At 35.6% G+C, this 26689-nt stretch overlaps 1 protein-coding gene across 1 annotated transcript in view; it reads right to left on the bottom strand.

The window, feature by feature from the left end:
- Positions 1-26689, bottom strand: part of LOC145292996 (1-aminocyclopropane-1-carboxylate synthase-like protein 1) — an 84922-nt gene that overhangs the window by 32125 nt on the left and 26108 nt on the right. Inside the window, exons 2-6 of the mRNA XM_080139249.1 lie at positions 21389-21489; positions 12667-12726; positions 10896-10966; positions 4161-4230; positions 1043-1109 (exon numbers count right to left, since the gene is read on the bottom strand). Of these exons, the coding sequence (XP_079995375.1) occupies positions 1043-1109; positions 4161-4230; positions 10896-10966; positions 12667-12726; positions 21389-21489 (369 nt within the window). The remainder of the gene's footprint in view (positions 1-1042; positions 1110-4160; positions 4231-10895; positions 10967-12666; positions 12727-21388; positions 21490-26689) is intronic.

The raw sequence follows: 26689 nt of genomic DNA, 5'->3' as shown, positions 1-26689 counted from the left end.
GGTTCTACTGTAACTGCAAGTTCTTCAAACGAGAACAGAAAAAAATTAAGTCTCTCTGATAAAAAGATAACAACTGTTTTATTTTAAAATGGTACCAGTGTGTGTGTGCGTGTGTGTGTGTGTGTGTGTGTGTGTGTGCGTGTGTGTGTGTGTGTGAGTGTGTGTGTGAGTGTGTGTGAGTGTGTGTGTGTGTGCGTGTGTGTGTGTGTGTGTGAGTGTGTGTGTGAGTGTGTGTGTGAGTGTGTGTGTGAGTGTGTGTGTGTGTGTGAGTGTGTGTGTGTGTGTGCGTGTGTGTGTGTGCGCGTGTGTGTGTGTGTGTGTGCGTGTGTGTGTGTGTGTGTGTGTGAGTGTGTGTGTGAGTGTGTGTGTGTGTGTGTGTGTGTGTGTGTGTGTGTGTGAGTGTGTGTGTGAGTGTGTGTGTCAAGTACTCTTGATGCTGATAACCGGAGATTCATTCTTGATTGATGCAGTCAAAACAGCAGGAAAAATGTTTAGAAACGAAAATTTTAAAGGTTTCGATACCTCTAGTATATATTTATGTTTTATATACTCTATACCGAGTCTGTGCTAATATTTCGGGAATAAAACTCTTTCACCGGAAGTTGGAATCATTCACACGATACCCCGCCAAGAAGAACAAAGCATTAACATGATATTATTTACTATTGTGTTTACTTGATTTTTCCAGTAATGTATATTCTAACAGTTTGTTTAACTTTTCGCTATTTAAAACTTTGCCTTTTTCTTTTCAAAGTATTTCCTGTTCTAAAGAAACGGGGAGTATAACCCTGTTTTGACGGATAAAGGGTGACGAACCTTTTATAAGATAGCACCTGTATGAAAATTTCTTCCCGGTCAAAGGATTTTCTAGAAAGGCATGAAATCGAATTATATTTTACTATTTTTAATAACATGCTCTGATGAACTACCAAAATACGAATCAGAATCAAATACTGATTTGGTAGGAAGAAAGATGTATGTAATCTTGCATATTATAGTGACAGCAAGTCACACCACACATAAACGGAAAGGAAATACTTACCCCCTTCTTCAGCTAATCCATCAGCCATTAGATCAAGGAGACATGTTACTCCTGTGACAACCACCAACTGATGTAACAAAACAGATAATATTTTTTATCAGGTGTTTTCCATTTCAGTGATATCCGTTTTAAAAATATATTTATAGATAAAAAAATATAGATAAAAATATATTTATAAATAAAAAAATATATTTATAGATAAAATATTATAGATAAAAATATATTTATAGATAAAATATTATAGATAAAAATATATTTATAGATAAAAATATTATAGATAAAAATATATTTATGGATAAAAAATATATTTATAGATAAAAATATTATAGATAAAAATATATTTATAGATAAAAAATATATTTATAGATAAAAATATTATAGATAAAAATATATTTATAGATAAAAAATATATTTATAGATAAAAAAATTATAGATAAAAATATATTTATAGATAAGAAAAATATTTATAAATGAAAAATATATTCATCGATAAAAATATATTTATCGATAAAAATATATTTATCGATAAAAATATATTTATCGATAAAAATATATTTATGGATAAACAAATATATTTATAGATAAAAAATAAATTCATAGATAAAAAATAAATCTATATATCTATAAAAGTGAAAGTGTCTGCGTGTGTGTGTATGTGCGTGTGTGTGTGTCTGTGTACATTTCCCTACGCAATAACTCTGTCAATGTTTAGTCTACAGACTCGAAATTTGATATACAGGATACTGAGATTTGGGAAAATCGATGTGATCGCTTTTTGGCCCGAAATTTGGTGATTAAGGGGTCAAAGTTCAATGATTTGGCCTTTGAGAACTCTACCAAACTCCTCCGACAATTTTGGGTCTAAACACTTGAACTTTTAGATATAGGTTCCTTGGACATGGATCTAACTCAATTTGAGCCCAAAACAATAAAATTTAAGGGATCATAATAGGGGTCAAAGTTAAAAAAAATTGACCGCTTTTCTTTTTTTTGCTCAACATACATCTGCAAATACCCGGGCAACGCCGGGCACCCATGCTAGTTTAGAGATAAAAAAAAATAGATAAACATTTGATCTCGATACTCCCGATATTTTCTGTGAAGCTATACATTAATCGGCGCAACTAAATAAGACCTACTTCCGGCCAACACACGGCATACACATGGCTCCGTAATAAAAACACTTTCAAAAGGAAGTAAATAAACTCGAAATTTCAGACAAAGTTTGACATCATTATAATACACTACTGGTCGAACATGAAACAGTAAGAAATAAAGAGAATTATTACATTGCACTGCATATCTCTTGTCGTTATCCTGAGTGTTATTCACACAACGTTTTGTCCGATGTAAACTTCGACCTTGTTCAGGTGTATCTTGTAAAACTCGGGAATCTTAAAGTCGAACTTGGGAATCTGAACGGAATTTCAAATAGAACATTTTCTTTAATCCACAAGCAGGCAAAATTTACTTGTTAATGACACTTTTTTTGGAGGTTGCAGGTTCAATTTTCAGTGCGGGCGATACCCAATTGCGAACTCTTTAGGAATTCTACTCGGTTATGGCTGTTTAAATGATCCCATTCGAACTGTGCATATTCAACAGAAAGATTACCGAGTTCGGCAAGATACACATTCAGAAGGTCAGAGGTTATATCGGCCGAAACTTTGTGCGAATAACAGTCAAGATGAGAACAGTAGTTCGAATAATCCAAATGACCCAAATTATCAATCCTCATCTTAAAGATTCAGAAACACAATATTGTCTCTTTATTATCATCTCATTTCTCAGTCAGACATTCTTTCAGTTCACTCGGTGACCATAACCTTATATTGTATTGTCACGTCTCCCTAGACCGAAATTTGTTTATACAATATGCGTAATGACTCAAACTATAACATCCTTTTTATATTTTCAGATAATTAATAAATCGTTTTAAAATGAATGTATATACAAGCTCATGGTAGTGATCGGTGTTACAATTGTTTAGAGACACAAACAAATACGACAATGACAAAGACAGGATTTAAATGTGCAAATAAAAAAAATAACGGTATTTATTGAACCATAACTAAGAGGAAATCAAAGAGAGTTGTTTCTGCTGCGGGCGTAATACGAAGGGTCGACGGGAATGTCCGAGTGGGTCAGTTCTTCAAAGTTGCTGGTCGCATGTGAACGTTTCTGAGGTTGGAGAGACGGTTAAGTACATCTGATCACCAACTGATCGAAGACTGGCGTCTCTGGAATTGGAAAGTTCGATACGTCCAATCCTTCAGCTGGTTTAATAGGAATGTCTTTAAGGTTAGCGAGACTGCTTGATACGTCCATTCACTCAGTTGGTGGAATGTGGACAGTATGGAAAGACGGTCCGATATGTCCAGTTCTTAGACTAGTTTAATAGGAACGTCTCTAAGGTTGAAAGGACGTCTCAAGGTTGAAAGGTCTGTTAAATACGACAATGACATAGAAAAGAATGACAAATACAGAGTTACATTTGTACATAAATGTTGGTCATTGAACGTAGTCGATCAGGGTTAGTTCTCCAACGTTGGCGTGATTGAATAGGAATCGTATTGGATGGTTGTTGGTCAAGTTGAAGAGCAAGTTAACACGAGAAGGACAGAGTGCAAGTGTAGTTGGTGTAAAAGGTTGGTTTGTTAGCATATAATTGTATAAAATCATTTGCTCTGAAAAGGACATGTTTGTACAAGAACGAACCTTATAGAGATGGTAGAGGTTTTTTTTGCCATCTCGATATAGTGACGTGCTGGTTTGAATGAGTTGTCAACAACCGTCGCATCATCAGTGATATTGAAGGTAGAAAACCAATACACAGGGAACTGATAAGAAACTGCATTTTGAATGTTGCAACAGTCAAGGAAAATGTCGGCATATTACGTTAGCAGTCCATTTGGTAAGATAAGTATGGCTATTTGTGTCAAATCCACAAAAAAGCAACTAACAGACGAACGCACGCGTTACTAGAAAATGAATGGTTTTAAATGGGTGAAATTTTAGAAAAACAGAATGATTGTGTGAAACGATTATTGACAGCACAGAAAAAGATCGGACAAAATAATTTTTTAAATTTGATTTAAGAAAATTGTAATTTACTTACATTGTCTTCGTCAATTGCATTCAGCGGGTTGAAAAACTTGTTCAAGAAATTCTTTATTGCCCTTCGAAAGCTGAAAAGAAATAATATTGTCTTTTTCTATAAAAAGATAAAAAGTATGTGGAACCATGTGAATTACACTGGGTTTGAAGATATTAATGTAGGGATTTATTACATGATAAAGAATAGTAAATTTCCTCTAAAATGTAAGCGTAGAAATTAAGTTAATCTGTTACAGACAGCGACGTAGCAGGAAGTCTAGAATAAGACGTGGAAGATGGAAATTAAAAGGTGTTATCTATGAATCCTTCATCTGAAATAAGCAAATGTTTTTAAGCGGTTTTCCCTCGTTTAACTGCGAAAAAATGCGCGAGAGGCAGATTGATATTATGCAATTTGATACATGAAACTTGTGCGATAATATTGAATGCAGTAAAACCCTACAAATTGAAATCCCAATAAGCAATATAAATTAAATGCCAGACATGCATTATTATTAGGTTGGTTCAACTTCATGTAAAAAAAAAAACGACATTATTTTTGCACCAACCTAATAATTATTGCAGAATAATATCGGCAGCCCTTCTCTCTATTCCTATTCTTAATTCATTCGCTTCCCTTTTCATCTTTTTATTCTTTTCCTTCTCCCGCCGTCCACTTCTTCGTCATACGAAGATATATATAAGAAATAGCGGCATCATTAAGAAATTAATCCAAACTGTGACAGCGATAATATTATTATAAGATGTGATTGAAGTTTTACTGATGGCAGTTCTTTATAATAAGCAAGTTTTGAATATTTTGGAAAATTATTTTTGTTGGTACTATTTTTGTTGATGCTTTATGCTTTTAGAGAGTGATGTTGCAGCAGATTGCCTTGGTAGGAGACTATTATGCGTTCACCTCTCGACAAAAACCTGAATGTTCCTCCATGCGGTATGCATCCGCTTTAAATGGAGAAAAAAAAAGAGGACATACGATGCGAATTCACGTTAACACGTGAATCATGTATACCCCAAAATTTAATATATGGCGTACTAAAAATGCCATTGTTTCTGATTCCAATCTAGGCTCCATGAAAGGTAGATAGATAACTTATTTCTCCCACTTTAAATTAACATTGTTGCTATAAAATATTAGGTTGGTGCAAAAATAATGTTTTTTGACGTTCAAATTCAAAAGATCATAACTCCTTTCATAATAAACTTTATTAATCGAAATAAGAACCGTTAGAATCGACACATTTTTGCCAACGAGAAACAAGTTTATTTATCCCATTAGCATAGAAATCCGGAAGCGATTAAGTCATTAAAGGGTGATTCGGCATCGTCTCGGCTTTTGAAGTATTTTTCGCGCAGGAATTTGTCAAAATGCTTGAAAAAGTGATACTCGGTGGGCGAGAGGTCCGGTGAATATGACAGATGAGGTAGAGTCTCGTAGTTCAATTCGTTCAGCTTCTGCAGGGTCAGTTGGGGAACATGCGAGCGAGTGTTATCATGGAGGAGAATTGGTCCTTTCATATTGACTAATCTCGTTGGAGCTTCTGGTGCATTTCGTTAATTTATCCGCCGTTATCGTTTCGCTCGAATTCAAGAAGCTGTGATGGATAAGACCGGATAAGACCGGATGCAAACTACCAAACAGTCACTATAACCCTTTTTTGGCGCAATGTCGGCTTCGGGAAGTGTTGTGGAGTTTCTCCGGCATCCAACCACTGTGCCGAACATCGCTGGTTGTCGTAGAGGATCCACTTCTCATCACACATCACAATCCGCTCAAGAAATGGGTCGTTTTTGTTGAGCAGAAAGAGCGTAGAAAACAACTCAAAACGATGATTGTTTTGATTATCGTTTAATTCATGCGGCACCCATTTATCCAACTTTCTGGACTTCCCTATTTGTTTTAAATGACGAACGACTGTTGAGTGGTTGACCTCGAGTTCAACAGCAACTTCTCGTGTGGTTTTGCGAGGATCGGCTTCAATTAAGGCTTTCAAATGTTCGTTATCAACCGCAGTCGGCCAGCCGCAACCGTTTTCATCTTCGAAGCTCTTGTCACCATTGTGAAATTTCTTGAACCACCGTTGTGTCGTTAGTGGTTCCTGGGCTAAACACATCATTGATATTACGAGCTGTCTCGGCAGCTTTTCGGCCTAGTTTGAACTAGAACAAGAAAATCGTGGGGATTTGAATTTTGTCCATGCTGTCGAATAACCTGCAAAAAAAAATGAATGAAGAGATTGAGAACGATAACGAATAACACGATTCAATAGAGCAAAAAAACGCGTTTCAAAATGATATATAACATGGCTATATATATATTATTGAATTGGCTCTCTCTCTCCCTCTCTCTCTCTCTCTCTCTCTCTCTCTCTCTCTCTCTCTCTCTCTCTCTCTATATATATATATATATATATATATATATATATATATATATATATCAATGAATTAATTCAGAAATAATATATATAAGTATATGTGAGAAAACGATATTGTTTTTGCACCAACCTAATAAATTTTATTGACAACTTGACTTGTTAAGACAAATCAAAGTAAAAAGTTGATTATGGATATGAGTTCAGAAAGTGCAAGAACATTCTAGTTGAAGTACAAGCAACATTTAAATTTGCTCTGTTTTGGTTTTGAATGTTTTGTTTTACGGCATATCAACTCATTTCAGATTATTAACTCTATAAAATTATGTCGGTAAGATTTTTAAAAGTTAAATCCCAAATAGCTAACTATCACTTTTAATTCAATTTTTCAGTCGGCTTTCTCCATTATGTTATTTGAACGAATACATTATATTTTTCTTCAGTTTTTTTTTCTGAATATATTTATTCCGGTCAAGAAAACTAGTAAGACGGAAACAAATGTCCGAGGCGCCGGTGTCGATTAATATAAAACGGGATAATATAATAATAAAATTATAATTAAATTTTCTTTTAACTTAATATTTACGAAATTAATTAATAATTTACTGAGTAAAAATAGATATTTACTTTAACATTGTGTAGAGTATTTTACTATTTATTCTCTGCGAACCGGTTTACGATGCACCTCCCGACGTTTGGCAAGCACTGCTGAGGATAGGGCAAAAGAATGATAAAGTTTACTCACACATGCATATATCAATTTTAGTGACAATTTATTAAGACAATCCAAAGTAGAGTTGATCTTTCAGAGAGTCCAACAACGTTCTAGTTGAAGTAAAAGTTGTTTCGTCTGAGAGAAGTTGGGCGTCCATGTTTGTTTCAGCTGTCATGATGCAAGTTTTCATGCGACAGTGTATATAAATAAGGTATTTTAAATATGCGTGTATATTAACGTGTCTATTTTGTCAGTGAGAAAGTGTGAATTTCTAAAAGAAATGACTAATTCGGCTCAATTTCTCTAATGGACTTTATAAGAACCTTTCAACCAATACGGTGGTACAAATAATCGCTATTCTTTCCAAATTCTTGATTTGCTTCAGTCAAGAAGGATAGAACACTTGGAGAGACTATTAACAGTACTGATGAGACGCAAGGCGCACTGCTTATGCAACTAGAGATTGAATCGAGAAATCCAGTCAAAGGTGAGTGTTCTAGCTTTGTGAATTTTGTATGTTCAAGGATCTTGCATCTCTTTGGATTTTCATCACAATGTTTACCCTTCCATAAAACATTCACAGCAAACACTCGCCTAGTTACAATCACTATATACATAATTCCCCCTACTCTTTATCTGTGCCTAAAACTAAACGAAAGTTCCACCAGCAAAGCCTTTTTTCCCATAACTGCACTCTGTAAAACACAAGACCACGAAACGGCTTCACGACTGATTATAACATGGTCGTTTTCAAGTCCAACGTTAACAAGTTTTTGTTGAACCGTACTTTTAAAAAACACTCAATTTCCATCATCACCGATCATCACAGTGTTGTCTCACCTGACACTCATTAACCCTTATCCTTGATTTGCCTGCAGATCTTAATAAGTGGCGATGCTATAGTATAGAAAGAGCTCTGTTTTGTGATTTGAAAATGAACATTCTCGTGTCTGTGGTTGATTACTAAAAACTGGTGATTTCTACTTTTGTCAAATCGAAAGTCAATACATAAAAAACATAATTCGCTGTTTTGCTTTTGTTTCATTGTTTTTTTTTGTATGTGTGTGTGTGTGTGTGTGTGTGTGTGTGTGTGTGTGTGCACTGCACATTTATTTTAATGGATTTCTTTTAAATGAATCTTACACATAGAATAATAACAAGTAAAATTCATAATTCAACATTAGTATTTTCACTACTTTCCTGTTTTTTTTTTTTCTAATTGTTACACTTAGCATGCTAAAAATTTCGTTGAAAGTTTTCTCGGTTGACACAATTTTCAAGGGGAACATATACACATACAAAGAGGGAGAGAGGACACTAGAGAAATAGAGAGAGAAATATATATATATATATATATATATATATATAGAGAGAGAGAGAGAGAGAGATAGAGAGAAAGAGAGAGAAAGAGAGAGAAAGAGAGAGAGAGAAATGAAGAGATAAATAGAGAAAGATAAAAAGAGATAAATAAATAAATAAATAAATATATATATATATATATATATATATATATTACTCACACAAAATTCATATACGAAAGTATAGATTTATGCGTAAACTTTAAGCATTTACTTCAAAAGTGCTCAATACGTAGGTAGAGCTAGTAAGTAAGTTATAAAATGTATATGTCGATTAAGCTACACTGAATATTCCGCGTTTCATCTACCCTAGGATTCTTCAAGCTTATGCGCCTAAGGCGCCTAAGCCTGAAGAATCCTAGAGTGGATGAAACGCGGAATATTCAGTGTAGCTTAATCGCCATATACATTTTATAACTTACTATATATATATATATATATATATATATATATATATATATATATATATATATATATATATATATATATATGGGGGACTCCAGCATTAATACTGTGGGCCTCTGATTTCTGCCCATCAACCACTACTCCTATGAACCTATCAGAGAGAAATGATTTAATGATCGAGAAAACATTTCCAGTAATACCGTAGCTGGAAATCTTGTCAAGTAAGCCCTTATGCCATACCTTATCGAAGGTCTTCGAATGGATGGTTTAAGGAATATCGGTTTCTTTAAATACGCCAACGGTCTTTATGGAATGCAATATGTCAAACAAATTAAAACGATGCACATTGTTGTTAATTTTATTGTACTTGCATGTCTATTTAATGATTTACAGTTAATCGGAAAAAAAGTATAAATAATAATATATAGTTTTTTGTTTTTTTAGAAAGGAGTCATCACTTATCAAGGTCCCAAGGCCACTCGAGGATGAGAGTTATTGAGTGTACAGTAGCCAATGGGATAATTTCTTAGAAATCGTTAGTAGTAGAAATTTGGTAAATTGGATTATTTAATGGGACGATTCATCAAGAATTTGTTTACGTTGGACTTACTTGATGTATTATATTGTAGTCAGCTGGAAAACAGACTAACGGAAGAGAGTTCTACAGGCATGCAGTTCTTAGAAAGAAGCTTTCTTCATGGAATCTACGTTTAGGTTTAGGCACAGATGAAGAGTGAGGAAAATTATTGACAGTGGTTTCAGCTAGACGGGTGTTTTTTCATGAAAGATTGGCGAGGGGGGACAGAAATTGGAACTCAGACGAGCACTTGCCATGGAAATAACGATAAAGCAGAGACAGGCTCGCAACATCTCTTCTGTTAGAAAGAGGTTGCAGGGAAGAGAAAAGGGCACCCCCCCACTAACTATGAAGTCTATTTTGAACAATGTCAAGCCAGGATAAGCTGCTTCTAGCAGGTCCTGTCCAGATATGGCAACAGTACTCCATCATTGGACATACTTGGCTCTTATATAGAACGGTAGAAGGATGCCACCATTTTTCCAGCGATCTTGGCAACAGATTTGATGTACTCAGAGAAGTACTTGCTATGAAAATAACGATAGAACAGACAGGCTCGCAACGTCTCTTCTATAGGAAAGAGGTTATAGGGAAGAGAAAAGAGCATCACATTCTAGGTTTCGAAATTATTTTGAAGTCTATTAAGGCAAGATAGGGCAAACCGATCTGCTCCTACCCAGATGTGGCAACAATACTTTATTCTAAGACATACTTGGCTCTTGAACGAAACTTCCACAAACAGTTTCTTTCCTAGAACATTCCATCTATGGAACAAGATACCACGAATCGGCTTCCCAACTGACTGCAACATGGCCACCTTCAATTCTAATGTAAAATATATTTGTTGAGTTTTCCCCTTGGATAATCAATGCCTCTTAAGTAATCATCACACCTGTAATGTTTCCAAACAATGAAACGGAGATAACTTCTCATGTCACAGGAGTTACGACTTCTGGTGACACCCGGAGGTTTGATATCTCTGAAAATCTATAAACAGAAACGCGTGCTCGCTTTTCTATCTTCTTTTATTCAAGACCCATCCTGCTATCTCACTGGTAGTAATCGATATTTAGCACACATCGATTACTACGTATACCAAATATAACAGAACCCATTGTTTTCACCCTCCTCGTAGGTGTTTATAAACCAACTGATGAGCTCTTTAACTCTTATCTTAATTTCCCCACCTCATGCCTTGATAAGTGGTGACGTATCAGTAAAAACTAAAAGGTCCCTATATCAAAATATCTCCCCCCTACTCAAGTCTGCGAATAAAAAAGTGACAAAGAATTGCAAACTTTCTTCTTACCCGACGCTGCCATAATTGGTAAAGTAGTGCAAATCATCGACTTCAACTTTTCCGGGTAGCAATTCAGTCAACTGGCAATGAATAGAAGAGAAAAGGCAATATTAATAAAACAAGTAATACAAGTTGAGTTATCTCCCCTTTACGACCACTACTCCGTGATCATATAAACAAAGATTAATGTGTACCGTCGGGTTAGCTCCCTTTCTTGACTGGAGACCCATGTTTCTCTCATGGATAATTCTCCTCGCATTTCTTATAACATCTTCCTTCTCACCTTGGTTTCCCATTGACAACTCGATCCCCCCACCCCCACAAAAAACAGCACACACACACACACACACACACACACACACACACACACACACACACACACACACACACACACACACACACACACACAAACAAACAAAAGGAAGTTTTACTGCTCAATTTATTTTGGAAGTTACAATGTCTCCTCACATTTTTCTAAGTAGCTCTCCCCCAATTCTAGTGAGAGTCGTTTCCCGGTCCCTAAACTCACTCTGACATCAGTTGTTTTTGTTTCTTAAGATCGCTAATTAGCCCATGAATCATTTTTGTTTATTTTTCAAACCTCACAAAATTGTGTTTACATTTAATCATTGCATTCTTTCTTAAATTTCAAAACTTGACTTCACACACTTTTCGTTAGAATTGTTATCAATCCACTTATAACATTATACAGTATAATCACGTTGATACACCGGTTCCCGTCAGATCACTGGAGGTAAGCAACGTTGAGACTGGTTATTACTAATATGGGTGACCAATGTTGGGAATTCCGGGCGCTGTATGTAGGAGGACGTCGACACTTCCCTGCAAGAGTTGCAAAAACCTAACGTCGTCATCTCCCTAACGGGGATATACATGCGACTGGGGACCGCTTGTGAGTTTCATACTCCCGTGAAACTTCCTCCTTTGAAGGAAGCCAGTTAAACCCGAATAGGATTAGTGCCGACCGACACTTACAACAATCATTACAAGAGCAATTGGGTTACATTAGTAAACAAAAGTTGTTTTGTTATTTCGAAAAAGTAAGAGAGATGTCATTATGTACAGAGATATCTTTTTAAAACAAATGCTAATCTAAATGAAACGCAAATGTAAGCATTTTTAAAATTGGTGAAGCTCGTTGTTTGTTTGTTTACGAACAGACGATTTGAGCACTATAAAGGTGGTGGCGGGTGTCTATTTAAATAGACATTCCGACGAGTTATTTACGGGCGTCAACTCCATGGTCGAGTGGGAGAACCGTCGACTGTCAACACGACAGTTCTAGGTTCAATCCTTGGTTTGGGAGAGATGCTAGTCTAGCGGCACTGATGAGTTATGATACAACGAAACAGAACTGTATGTCGATGACTACAAATATATATATATATATATAGTACAAAACTTTGTTGAAATTCAAAGACTTACATTTTTTCTTTTTTGCCACTTTTGTTTATTGCATCTCGTTTTCATTAAAGTTTTAATATAAATGCATTAGAAGGTTATAGCGATGTGGGAGAACTGGTGTGGAAAATGAACAAAAATAGACAAACAGGTGGGAATCTTGTCGAATAGTGAAATACCATACGTCTATTTATTTTTCAAAGTCGCATATATCATCAAATATAAACTCATTAAATGGACACTTACTGTTTTTTTGAGACCGGGATGGTTAATGTATTTGATATTTCGGGATAACATCCCTTTGTCAAAAAGAAAAAGGATGTAAAAAGGCGTTAATTTTCTGATAAATATTTCTTACCTTGTTTTGAATTAGATCTTCACAGAGTTTATTTTCGGCCAATCCGATCTCAACGATACCCTGTAAATATAAATATAAAGTGGGTTCTAAACATTTTTTCACACCGGAGACATTTCTCTATTTCTACAAATCTGTTATCACACCATGTATGAAGTATTGTCATATTTGTCGCTATAATTTACTGTTAATACATATATATATATATATATATATCCTTTGAAATAATACATTTAAGGTTTAATATTATAGAGAAAAATATTGAGCTTTTCTTTTTCATAGAAATAATTATTAGCTATAATTTAAATAAACAAACGGAATATTTCTTCTCTTTTTAATTTATTTTAATTTAGTTTCTCTAAGTCTATCAGTCTGTCAAATTTTTGTCTGTCCTTGCCACTTTTTCTAGGAACCCACAGGTCGGATCTGGCTGAAATTTTGTATGGATCTTTGCGATGATAAAGTGAAGCTAACTAAGTATTATGGTATCGGTTTGATACCAAATTAAGGATTAATAGAGATTGATAGGGATTAATAGAGATTAATAGAGATTAGTATTTAAGTTTCACTTTTATCGAAAACTACTGGTCCGATTTAGCTGAAATTTGGTATAACCCTTTATTATGATTAAGTGCAGCGAACTAAGTATACTTAGGTGTCTGTTCGATGCACAGTTAGGGATTAATAAGGATTAGTATTTAAGTTCCAATTTCTTATTGAAAACTACTGGACCGATCTGATTGAGATTTTGTATGGATTTTTTATGGTAAGCTGCAACGAACTCAATATTATTGTATCCGCTTGTAATGTAATCATATTCAACCATTACTTTGGCATAAAGCACCCAGTCTAAAACGGGTTAAAAGTCGAGTTACCATATATGTATAGTACTACTACTTTACAAACACATATACACACACACACACACACATTTTATTCAATGGTGTTCAATCTGTTATTTATAATTACTGATTCCCATATTGTGTTTAATTGTATACAAGGTCCACCTAGGAGGCGATTGTTGTCCAACATATGCACTGTTTCTTTGAAACGTAAATCCGTATTTTCTTGTTTTTTTTTTCATTTGCTTTTATTTTCTTCAATTAAGCATTTGTTTGTTGAAGATTTTCGATGAACAAAATATGTGAAGATTGACGAATTCTATTTATTTGTTTAGTGTAAGAGAAAGAGGGCATATACATGTGTAACATTTCAATGTGAGTAAAAAAAAAGAAAGGAAACTTTACTTTTGGAACGACCCTCGCATTAGAAACAAAGCCCCCCCCACACACACATTCACTGATCTTGTGCGATACTAAATCAGCACGTCAGCCGCAGATCTTGCAGAACGAAAGGTCGGCGGTTATATCGGCCAAAATCTTGTGAAAATAATAATCAATATGAGAATAGTAGCCGAAACAGTCGAAATAATACGAAGATCTCCAAGTTCTACTAAGTTGATTCCCAGGTTGGAAAAGATGCGCCTAAGAAGGTAGGAGTGTACATCAGTCGAAACATTGTGAAAATAATGAGAATAAGAATAGTAGTTCAAATATTCCAAATTATTAATCCTCGTCTAAAGAATTTAGCAACTTAAAACGGAATGCTTGTCACGTACTTCCTCGCACCAAGATTGCGGTTGTCTGTAAGTGGGAAGTAGAATGGGAAGATAACAAGATGGGTTTACATGCTATCATTCACGTAAATGTGTATCGCCTTGATGTGAGAAACGCTTCCATTCAAATAGGCATACGCGTGCGTATCGTCATTGAAATTGCCCCAAGACTTCTAATTTTAATTCTCAATTGTCCGTCTAAGCAGGGATAACCAGAAAAAAAATACGAACAACTGTTTATAACAAATTGAATTCGCCAGAAAGAAAGAAAGAAAGAAAAAAAAACAAAAACAATCGATACCATCTCGGTAGTCAGACCTGAAAAAGGGAAAAAGAACTGCATTTACTTTCTTGACAACAAATTTTAATATTTATTTAAATTTGTAATTAATTAACCATTAAAAAAAACATTCCATTGTTTTGATTGTTTAGACAACTATTCTCATCATGGCATAACGTTTCGGTCGTTAAAACCTACGACCTTCGTCGGGTATAAACTCCATGTTTTTTTTTTCAACTAACGAAAAGGGGCTAGCTCTGTATTGTAAGAAACGCTGTGCCAATAACACCAAGATAAGAATAATTGTCCGAACAGTCAAAAAAAAAAAAAAAAAAAAAAAAAAATAAAAACATTCATATTTCAACTCAAAAGTTAAGAACTGCAAACAACATTCTAATTTAGTAATATTTCTTCTGCATTTCAACGTGCGATCTTAGGAGAAAAGGCCTCTTTATTTTTATTCCAATTGAACAACTCGTACAGTTAAAATAAACGTGAAATTACATTTCAGCACAACTGAAATATTAAAAAAAAAATTGTTTCTTAAAAGAAAGTCCACCTTCGTTTACATTAATTATTTTATCAATCTGGTTCAAGACCTGTTATCTTACTAACCGAAGTTCACCTTATCATCATACTTGGAAATCTAGGGGCTGATTTGAACCTTTTTGTCGGAATAAAGTATAGTTTGGACCGGACATCTTTTTTACAAAAGCATAGTCACAATCAGAAAAATAAATTTTGAAAAAAAAAAAAAAAAAAAAAATCCTTGCCAGGTATGCGCAGTGCATGCACAAGCCACTGACCTACTTTTGTGATGCCTGTCGGCGTAGGGTAAAGGTTATGTTAGGGTTAATGTTCACGTTTAGATCGATGAAACTCATTTGTCCTTAGACAAAATTCATAATAAACACCATCGCGGAATAATGAATAGCTACTCTTGTGAGTCTATGGTTAAGTAAACATATAAAAAAAATTAGCTTTTCATGCAAATATTGGGTTCTATCCTGAAACTCGATGTAGTAGCTAATGAAAGCGGTGCGTTTGGGTCGCTCTTGACTATAGTTAGCCACTTAATTTTAAGCTTGATTTAAATTGATCCCATAGTCTTGATTAACTAATAAAACTTTTGTTCTTACTTCTTGCTATGATAAGGTGAAGCGAACTAAGTATTATGGTATCTGTTAGATGCGCAATTAAGGATTAATAGAAATTGATAGGGATTAATAGAGATTAATAGGGATTAGTAATTAAGTTTTACTTTTCTCGGAAACTATTGGATCGATTTGGCTGAAATTTTGTAAGAACCTTTATTATGATAAAGTGCAACGAACTAAGTATACATAGGCATTTTTTGTTTTATTTTTTGAGGGGGATGGAGGTGGGAGTAATAGGAGTATTTCTGGAAGTTTCAAAACATTCGAGTATTTTTGGTAGCTACAAAACAATCGATTATTTCCCCACTCTAATTCTGCCCGGTTGTCATAACCTTGCCATCATTTTGTTGACGCAAGAGCGCCTTAAACCATCAGATAATCTTTTTTATTGGAATGTGGTTCAACTAAATCATAGGATATGAATCATTCCAAACATTACCTCCTCCTTATCGTCGATAACATAAGGCGCTCCAACCGCTAAATGTTATAACCTATTTTTGTACCCAATCAGAGTGCCCTCTTAGGAGAACTGTTATTAGGTTAGTTAAAAAATAATGTCCTTTTTTACGTTAAATTTATAGAGGAAAAACGCATTATTTTTGCACCAACCTAATATTTTTCTTCTGTCACAACTTGGTGGAGTTGTAAGCAAATCAACATTAGTTCAAGGTCGTCATACTTCGTCTATCCCCATCCCTACTCACCGCGTACCAAGGAATTGAGAAAAAAAAACAAAAAAACAAAAAAAAAACAAAACAAAAACAAAACAAACAAACAAACAAACAAACAAACAACAACAACAACAACAACAATAATAATAATAATAATAAAAATAATAATAATAATAATAATAATAATAATAATAATAATAATAATAAAAAAAACAAAAAAAAAAAACAACTCTTTTGCCGCGTGGAACGGATATATCCACTCAACATTTTATTAATGTCAATTTCGGAAAGCGGATATGCTCCGCGTCGTCGAGGGGAAATCTCCTTATGTTTTGAGACGCAGTAACCCCTTAAAGCCAACCAGTGGTGTAGTGTGCGACTGGCATGTATGGGTTTTGTTACAGGCGACGCTAATTAAGGGCAGCAAACTGGAGGAACGAAAATTGCTTCAAAGAAAGGTAAACAATAATTAAAAAGTAAATGGGATATTAGATATTTTCTTTAGTGCGTTCTTTTGTAACGAATAGTAACGGGAAAATACAAGCATAAAGAAATGATTGATTCATTTTACGGCATATCAGCCCTTTTCAGGTTATTTAATGCCGAATCCAAAGATTTTGAAGAAAAATTTTTTAATAGAATATATTTGTTGTTTTCAAGTCGGTTTCTATTTAACCCATAGTTGGGACCATAACAGGTACTACCACTCCGGGTCAGAGTGGACCTGGGAGCAATGGCAATTAAAGGGTGGCTCCACACTCCCCAAAGCCCGCAAGCTGGGACCTCACCACTGGATATAGTTTAAGGTCATATCCAGGACCCAAGCATAAAGAAAGGATGACAATAAAATAACAGCTGAGCTTACATACACAAACACACACACACACACACACACACACACACACACACACACACACACACACACACACACACACACGTAATAAATGATTATATTGCTGTGATTTTCTAGATGTTAATCCACTGAAAATTTGGTGTTTATAAAATAGTGGTCAATAACAAGTCCACCTGTCCATTCAGCGCGGCCGTTGCCGAGATTGAACTCATTGCATGAGTTTGTAGTCTAATTCAAATCTTGTCGGTAGCTGAATACTTGATGCTTCGCCAGGGCTATCAATGGTATTTTTTATCGTGATGCCATAACTAGATAGGGTGACTACCACGGCTTAAAAGAGTCCCATCTACTTTCGATAGAAGGATAAACCGTGTCAGTTTCTCAACCTGGTATTTTACCCCGCGGTACATACAGAGCCTCGCCTTCCCAAATGGTCACTCATCTAGTACTGGCCAGGCTCAACATTGCTTTATTTCGGTGATCTAGCAAAAACAAGTGTGTCAATGTGATTGTGCCGTATATTAATATAACAAGGAGAGCTCTATTATTGTACCATTTTCTTTATTTATACAAACATTACTGGCTACATATGTGCATGCATATTTCAGTTGTGATTTCTTTCTAAATCCAGCTTCATCAGGCCAGTGATCTCAATCGTTAAGGCTTGTGGCCTGGTGATACTGGTTTTTCTAAAGAAATTACAGCTGAAACATGTATGCGCATATGTAGCCAATAATGTTTGCATAAATAAAGAAAATTATATAACTATATGTATATAAATTTATTTCTCACAAATGTTTAGCAAAAGATAAAAGTAAAAGGGACATAATATAGCACGATATATAAAAGGCATGAAACTAAAAGACGTAATCGAAAGAATGCACATTAATATACCTTAAACACAACTGACATAGACATGAATTGTCAGGGTAAACAATTTATATACAGATGTAATGGTCGACGATGTAAAGTAAACACGACTTACTTTTATATTATTTGAGAACTATAGCTGCAATCAGAAAGAAAACGCCATGTTAAGATGGCTAGCTGTCCGTAAGTCTCGTCTGACAGCAGAAACAAGTATTTTTTTTTGTATGTGTTTGTGGGGAGGGGACAACAGTAAACTGTGGCTGTTTGAAATACCGCGGAAAGTGGGGTGGACATCGACCGTCAAAAAAATGCGTCTGCCTCCGCTAATGTTCAAGAAAAAGAAGAAAAAAAGGAAAGCAAAACAGAGAGTCTGTGGAAGGACATGCAAGTATTGTTCCTTCAATTGCAGTATCCAACAATTGTATCCTTATACAGTTTTTGAAAGATAATTCTTTTATCATGTTCTGTAGATCTTTCATATTCTGATTTAAATCAATTATAAAAATAATAAAATATTAGTCGATCATAGAGTTTTCGTTCAAATGATAGTTTACCTTGTTTTTTTTTCTGATGTTATCAAAACACCCCCCTCCTCCAAAGAAAAGGAAAAAAATAAAATTCTAGCCAATAATTTCGATAAAATAGTACGAAATAATGATATATAAGAAAAGGAGATAACCTATCGCACATTAAGTTTGAAATTTTTTACATGCTATCAGGTCGAACGGCGTTGCCCCGTCGTAAAATAGGCTTAAGTATGATATTTGAATTTATGCAGATTTCGTATTTATTATTATAGAGTCAATTCTCTATTGATTATTATATTATTGCAGTGATATCGAAAGTTAAAAAATAAATAAATAAAAATATGACTTGAATGTCATCAGCTAGAATAAAAACCAAAGCATATATCTCTCCAGGATTATTCGTTACCACCTTAGCTAACTCCATATGCATATAAAAACTAAAAGACAAAACAAAAACTACTTTGTTAAAGGCATAGATGTATATTTGTTATGTGTAGATGTAACACGTTTAGTCGACTTACGCTTGGCAAGTTCCAATTGTTTTTTTTAATTTGACCCCCTGGCAACTATTTTACTGGTTATAAACCAAATCTAATTTCTTTCACAGGCCCAAATTCCCTATATATCAAGTTTCAAATCTGTATTTGACAGAGGAGTTTGGTAGAGACCATTCCTCAGACATGCAGCCAGAAAGGTCACTGTTATATATGTAATAGAAAACCTCATGAAGTTGCCCGGTCGTAAAATATGCTTAAATATGATATTTTAATTTTTGCAAATTTTGTATTTAATATTATAGAGCCAATTTTCTATTGGTTATTATAGTCTACACGATATATCATAGTGGCTACCTGGCATTGCCTGGTCGTAAAATACGCTAAAATATATTTTAATTCATACAGATTTCATAATGAATATTACAGAACCAATACTCCATTGACTATTATGTTGTACCCAATATATAGTAGTTATTTCAAAAGTTTTAAAAAATATATATGACTTGGGTGTTATCAGCTAGAATTGAGACCCAAACATCTAGCTCTCCAACATTATTCGTTACTATATAAGCCACCAAAGGATGGATATCAAAACTCTAAATATTAACCGAAATTAACATATGAATATATATTTATGCATGCGCAGAGAACCATTTTAAGTCGACTTACGCCTGCCAAGTTTCAATTTTATCAATTTCCATCTCTTGATAATTATTTACCGGCTAAAAAACTATCGAATTTGTTCCATAGATACGAATTTCCTCTTTGTCAATTTTTGGTTTACAGACTGGAAACTTGATAGATTAGTTTGGTAGAGATCGTTCTTCACACACGCACACAGACTGACAGATAAGGTCACTTATATATAGATTTAAGAACATGTGGTCTACTCTATACTCTGTCTTGTGGCAGCTATTGCACCGACAAAGATTAGCAGTAATACCAAAAAGTGTGGTTGTTTCTACACAAGACCTTCACTACTATAAACAAATCATTTGTGTGAATTTCCGAACAACTTAGGTGTTGTGGCAGAACCTCATACGTCGAAATCGACGGGAGAGTCCATTATATATGGTGAGGCCCCGTGTTTTGACAAGCTTCTGGGTTTGACCTTTACTCCTGATCTGAAATGGAACACGTACATCAAGTCTGTTGCCCAGGTCGCTGGAAAGATGGTGGGATCCTTCTACCGCTCCAGACGATATCTCACTACTGATGCAATTCTCTATCTACATAAAAGCCAAGTACGTCCAAGGATGGAATACTGTTGCCATATATGGGCATGAGCTGCTAAAAACAGCCTATCCTGCCTTGACAGAGTAAAAATAGACTTCGTGGCTTAGTGGGGGATGCCCTTTTCTCTACCCTGCAACCTCTCTCCCACAGAAGAGACGTTGCGAGCCTATCCTTGTTTTATCGTTATTTCCATGGCAGGTGCTCGTCTGAACTCCAATCTCTGGTCACCCCTCGCCAATCTTTCACGAAAAACACCCGTCTAACTGAATCCACTGTGAAAAATTTCCCCCACTCTATATCTGTGCCTAAATCAAAACGCGGATTCCATGAACAAAGCTTCTTTCTTAGAACTGCACGCCTGTGGAACTCTGTTCCGTCTGCCTGCTTCCCACCGGACTACAACTTGGATGTCTTCAAGTTCAACGTTAACAAATTCCTAATGAACCGCCCCCTTAAGTAGACACTTCATCAAATCTCCACACTAACGTAATGTACTTGCAATAACCCTTATCCCTGAGTGGCTTCCAGGCCTTGATAAGTGGTGATCACTGTGTATATATATATATATATATATATATATATAGAGAGAGAGAGAGAGAGAGAGAGAGAGAAAGAGAGAGAGAGAGAGAGAAAGAGAGAGAGAAAGAGTGTTTGTGCGGAAGGTGTTATCTCTTATAATTATATATTATAATTTGTAGTTATTTCCATTCGATTTTTTACCTCAAGAATAACCCAAAATTATATTATTGTTATATTTGTAACGTACTTATGTAATTCCGTATTTAAAAAGAAGTAAGGCTGGAAAGATGTATATGTATTGCCAGATCTCTTATGTATAATTTCACCTCAGCAGTCTGACCAAAAAAAAAAAAAAAAGGGGAGGTGGAATAGAACGATAATTCTGTGGTATACCTTTTATATTTGTAAGCACGTGGCTAAATCACCCCCGTCGTGATCTGAGGCTCCACGTTTCAGGAAGAATCACAGCCCCAACACCCTAAAAAACATGACGTACTCACGTTTTCATTCTCATTTGGTCGGTAAAGATTTTTCTTGACTTCTGCCACATAAAACAACAATGGATCCGGATAGTTAATGATGTTGAGCGCTCTTTGAGATACTGAAAATAGACAAACAAAATCGTAGTATTATGCTGGTCGAAAAATCATGACCAATTCCAGAAGCAAACTATTGGTTTTACCGTTTTGTAATTATTCGAGCACATAAATAAAAAACAACAAGCAAAAGAAAACGAAAACAAGAATCTTACAAAAATATAACAGGATTTCGAATTAATTGGATTCTTCAGACTACTATTCTTATCTGGAATGTTATTTTCACAACGTTTCGGTCGATGTAACCTCCGACCTTTTTCCGGTGTATCTTGTCGCCACGGGTATTTGGGAGGTGTAATGAATAATGCACTTGGTAAAATTCAGTTGTAAAGTTACACTCTTTTAGAGGTTAAAGGTTCAATCTTCAGTTCGAAAGTCTTCTCAATTATTAAATCATTTCTTTCTGATAGGTTCATAAGAGTAGTAGTTGAGGGGCAAAAATCAGAAGCTCACAATATTAATGCCGGTGTCCCCCAGGGATCCATCCTGGGCCCAACTCTTTTCCTGATCTACATTAATGATCTTCCAAATCATATCCTTACATCATTTGTAGACATTTATGCTGACGACACTACCATTTATGGTACCACATCTAAGACAGTAAACGAGCAAGTTCTCTCCAATTCTCTCTCCTCTGATCTTGAGCACGTAGTACAATGGGGAAAGGAGTGGCTGGTTACTTTTAATGCATCTAAAACCAAGCTTCTCTCTTTACATCATCAACATTCTAATTCACATTTGTCATCAATTGAAATGAATGGCTCTCGTCTTCAGGAGGCCTCAAGTTTTGACAAGCTTCTGGGCTTGACCATTACTCCTGATCTTAAATGGAACACGTATATCAAATCTGTTGCCAAGTCCGCTGGAAAAATGGTGGGATCTTTCTATCGATCCAGTAGATATCTCACTGCTGATGCTATTCTCTACCTATATAAGAGCCAGGTACGTCCAAGGATTGAATACTGTAGCCACATCTGGGCAGGAGCTGCTAGAAAGGACTTGTCCTGCCTTCAAAATTTCAAAATAGACTTCGTAGCCTCGTAGGAGATGCCCTTTTCTCCTCCTTGCAACCTCTATCTCACAGAAGAGATGTTGCGAGTTTGTCTCTGATGTATCGTTATTTTCATGGAAAGTGTTCAACTGAGCTTCAATCTATGGTTCCCCCTCGCCAAACTTTCACAAGAAACACTCGTCTAGCTGTAAACACTATCAATAATTTCCCCCACTCTTTATCTGTGCCTAAACCTAAACGTAGATTCCATGAACAAAGCTTCTTTCTTAGAACTGCACGCCTGTGGAATTGTCTTCCGTTTTCCTGCTTTCCGGCTGACTACAATATGGTTGTGTTCAAGTCTAAAGTAAATAAGTTCTTGATGAGCCGTTCCATATAAGTTATTAAATTTACCAAATTTTCATTACTAATGATTACTATATTGACCAATTTCTACTGTACACTCTTTAACCCTTATCCTTGAGTGGCCTCTGGGCCTTGATAATGTGGTGATGCCTTTGTAAAAAAAAAAAAAAAAAAAAAATACTCATTGCAAATTACATAGAACTTCTACTCAGTCATGGCTGACGGAATGAGAGTATGCTATTCCTGTTGATTAAATAAAGGCCCTCGTTCGAAATTCCGCGCAGATTCCCGAGTTTGACTGAAAGATATCAGAGTTCGGTAGAAAAATTCCCGAGTTTAACAAGATATACCTAAAGGTTTAACGGTTACATCAACCGAAACTTTGTGAAAATAACACTTAAGACGAGAAGAACAATCCATAGAATCCAAATAATACGGATGATAAATCTTCATTTTATAAATTCAGAAACGTAATGACAGGATTTATTTGTGTTCAAAAGTAATACATCAATAAACATGCATTATGTAGCATTTTCTAACACACATCTATAATGAAAGCAGGACTTTCCAAGGCATTGTAGAGATTTGGTATTTAAAACATCGTCAAAACTGATCTCGATAAAAGAGAACGTGTTCGTATGTCACACATCTGGTTCGGATGTGAGCTACGCCCTAGAATCAGATTGTTCGGAGGTATGAAAAAGGAGTAGTGAGAAAAAAGCTTTCTGCGTTTCTTTCATAGGAGTAAGGTGTGACACGAGATCAGTTTAATGTTGAGAAAAACAGCCTCTTCCTCCAAAGGGCACACTCTGGAAAATTATAAAAGTAGCCGTTCACATACTCATCAGCATTCACTAATAGGGACGACTCGTTGGTTATTTTTAAACCGTGAAGTTGTAGTTTTTCGTTTTTTGTTTTTCTCTTTACGCCAAGTGGTTTCGTGTCTTGTCTGGAGCGATTTTCATGTAAAAAAAAAAAACCAACGTTAGCGGTGTAAAACAAAACAAAAAAATATAGACTTGTGGTTGAACACGTCTACCTAGTTTCAAGCCAAAGCAAAAAGAAAAAAAAAAAAAAGAAAAAAAAATAAAGGAAAAAATGTCAAGCTCCGATTTCGCATTTTTGCACTGTGTATTTGCAAATCTATTCGTTTTATTTAAAAATTGAAGAGTTCATTCTCATTGTTGCCAGTATAATGGGGCGTAACTCTGAATATACTGCGCCAATATGTACGTTCAATCCGTGATGACAATACTAGTTAAAACAAAAACGTAACATATAAAACGACATACAAACTTTCTCTCTCTCACTGAAAATCCATCGACTTTCCTTCCTAACATGCCCCCCCACACCTCTTTATACATGTCGACCTATATGTTAATGGAAATTCCAATTCTCTTACTTCTTCTATCGCCTCTCTCTTGTTTTCTCCACCTACTTTTGGAACCATTCAAGGATCTGTATGCCTGCGAATCGGCCAGACACGTTTAAGTTTAAAATAAAAAGAGAAAGCACTACCCTCTTCATAACAGTCGGAGATACATCCTCGACAATCAGTTTGACAGAAGATACGTCGCTGTGGCATCATCTGGTTCTGCTCTGTCGGAGTAAGATATGCTTCTGTTTAGTCTTAGGAGATGCATTCTACCAGGCATTATCATATCCGTTTGAGAAACAGTTGGTTTATTGCCAATCGGCTGAGGCCGTTCTATTGGGGAATGCCGACGGAGATGCTTCGAGCTTTCCTATACCCACCTAACGGCCTTGTTACCACATTTTTCTGCGACGGAAGGATATAAATATACAAGTTTCAATAATAATATTTATGTTGGTCTGTCGCGCTTAAATTTGTAAATAGGATTTTAGATTCACCCTTTTCGTTAGTCTGCCACGAGTTTGAAATCTCATATTCGTTAGCCTGTCACACGTAAGAAATATTATTTTCGCTGGCTTGTCATGAGTAAGTTTAAATGGTCATTTTCGTTGAATTTAAAATATCATTTCTGCTGATTTATTACGCTTTTGCTTGCGAGTTTGAAATGATATTTTTGTTTGCTTGTTACGTTAAAGTTTGAACTACAGATTTCATCACTAAACGTGCAAATTGAATGGACACATCCTCGCTTTTTTTTTTTGTTTTGTTATTAAAATAGATCTTGGAATCTTATTAATGAAAGCAAGGTTTGTTTTAAACCATGGAATCAATGTGGTTGTGTTTGCATTTAAGCATCTGAGTCTGATCGGACTAATTGATTTTCCAACAGCGGCTCTTGCACGGAGGGTGTTAGGCTGCTGACACTTTTCACCCAAACGAAAACGACGAATAAGGCGTTTCTTATAATAAAATGATTTAACTCCAAGAAAACTCAGTCGGGGGATTTTTTCATCGGCGCCAAAAATAACAAAGTGTGTGACATTTCTTTCGTGGGAGAGAGATAAATACCCAGAAAGGTACGACCATTTGTAACCGGTTCGATTCTCTTGCCATTAGTTTCTTCACCTCTTTCTAGAATCAGTTTTTTTTATTTGGTAGTCACCACTTATCAAGGCTCGGAAGCCACTCGGGGAGAGGGTTATTGCGTGTACAGTAATCAATGGGATAATATCGTTAGTAATGGAGATTTGATAAAGTATCTTACTTAAGGGGGCGGTTTATCAGGAATTTGTCTATGTTGGACTTGAAGACATCCAAGTTCTAGTCAGTTGGGAAACAGGCAAAAGGAAGAAAATTCCACAGGCGTGCACTTCTAAGAAAGAAGCTTTGTTCATGGAATCTACGTTTTGATTTAGGCACAGATAAAGAGTGGAGAAAATTATTGACAGTGGTTTCAACTAGACGTGTGTTTTTCGTGAAAGATTGGTGAGGGGGACCAGAGATTGGAGCTCAGACGAGCACTTGCCATGGAAGTAACGATAAAACAAAGACAGGCTCGCAACGTCTCTCCTGTGGGAGAGAGGTTGCAGGGAAAAGAAAAAGGCATCCCTCACTTAGCTGCGAAGTCTATTTTGTACTCTGTCAAGGTATGATAGGCTGTTTTTAGCAGCTCCTGCCTGGATGTGGCAACAGTACTCTATCCTTGGACGTACCTGGCTTTTATATAGATAGAGAATTGCATCAGGATCCCACCATTTTTCCAGTACCTTGGCAACAGACGATGTACGTGTTCCATTTCAGATCAGGAGTAAAGGTCAATCCCAGAAACTTGTTAGAACATGGAGCCTCCTCAAAACGAGAGCCATCCATTTCAATTGATGCCAGATAGGGATCAACGCGTTGATGATGTAAAGATAGGAGCTTGGTACTTACACGAGAGACCACATGAAGGTTGCTGACATCCATAAATTAAAGTGGAGCTATTGGACCGACTACACACCCAGATCCTCAGTTCACGACGTTATCCATTTCACCACCGCGCCCTTCCAGATTCTTAATTGCACTAATATTTTGAATATTCGTAATTTGACTTTCATTAAAATCTTTATTATAGAACCAAAAGCCTTATTTCTGTCCGTGTTCCCAACTAAAATCCAGAAACTAACAAAGATATAAATAAACCTTATATATTTGTATTATTTGGATTTTTCGGACTACTGTTCTCATCTGGAATTTTATTTTTATAACGTTTCGGCCGGTGTAACCTCCGGCCTTCTTCAGGTGTATCTTGTAAAATTCGGAAATCTATATGAAATTTTAAACGGAACCATTTATTTAATCCATCGGGGTAGCATGCTTTCCTTTCGTCAACCATGGATGGGTAGATATTTTAAGAAATCTTAGTAATAAGTAGTGATTGATAAGATAAGAGTGTACATTTAAAAACAAGAATGGGTTTAAGGCTCCTAAAATT

Source organism: Euprymna scolopes, chromosome 14 (genome assembly GCF_053919585.1).
Source record: "Euprymna scolopes isolate OS-2025 chromosome 14, ASM5391958v1, whole genome shotgun sequence".
NCBI classification, from domain to species: domain Eukaryota; kingdom Metazoa; phylum Mollusca; class Cephalopoda; order Sepiida; family Sepiolidae; genus Euprymna; species Euprymna scolopes.
Note: the sequence above shows the minus strand (reverse complement) of the source record. Positions and strands in the feature narration are given on the sequence as shown.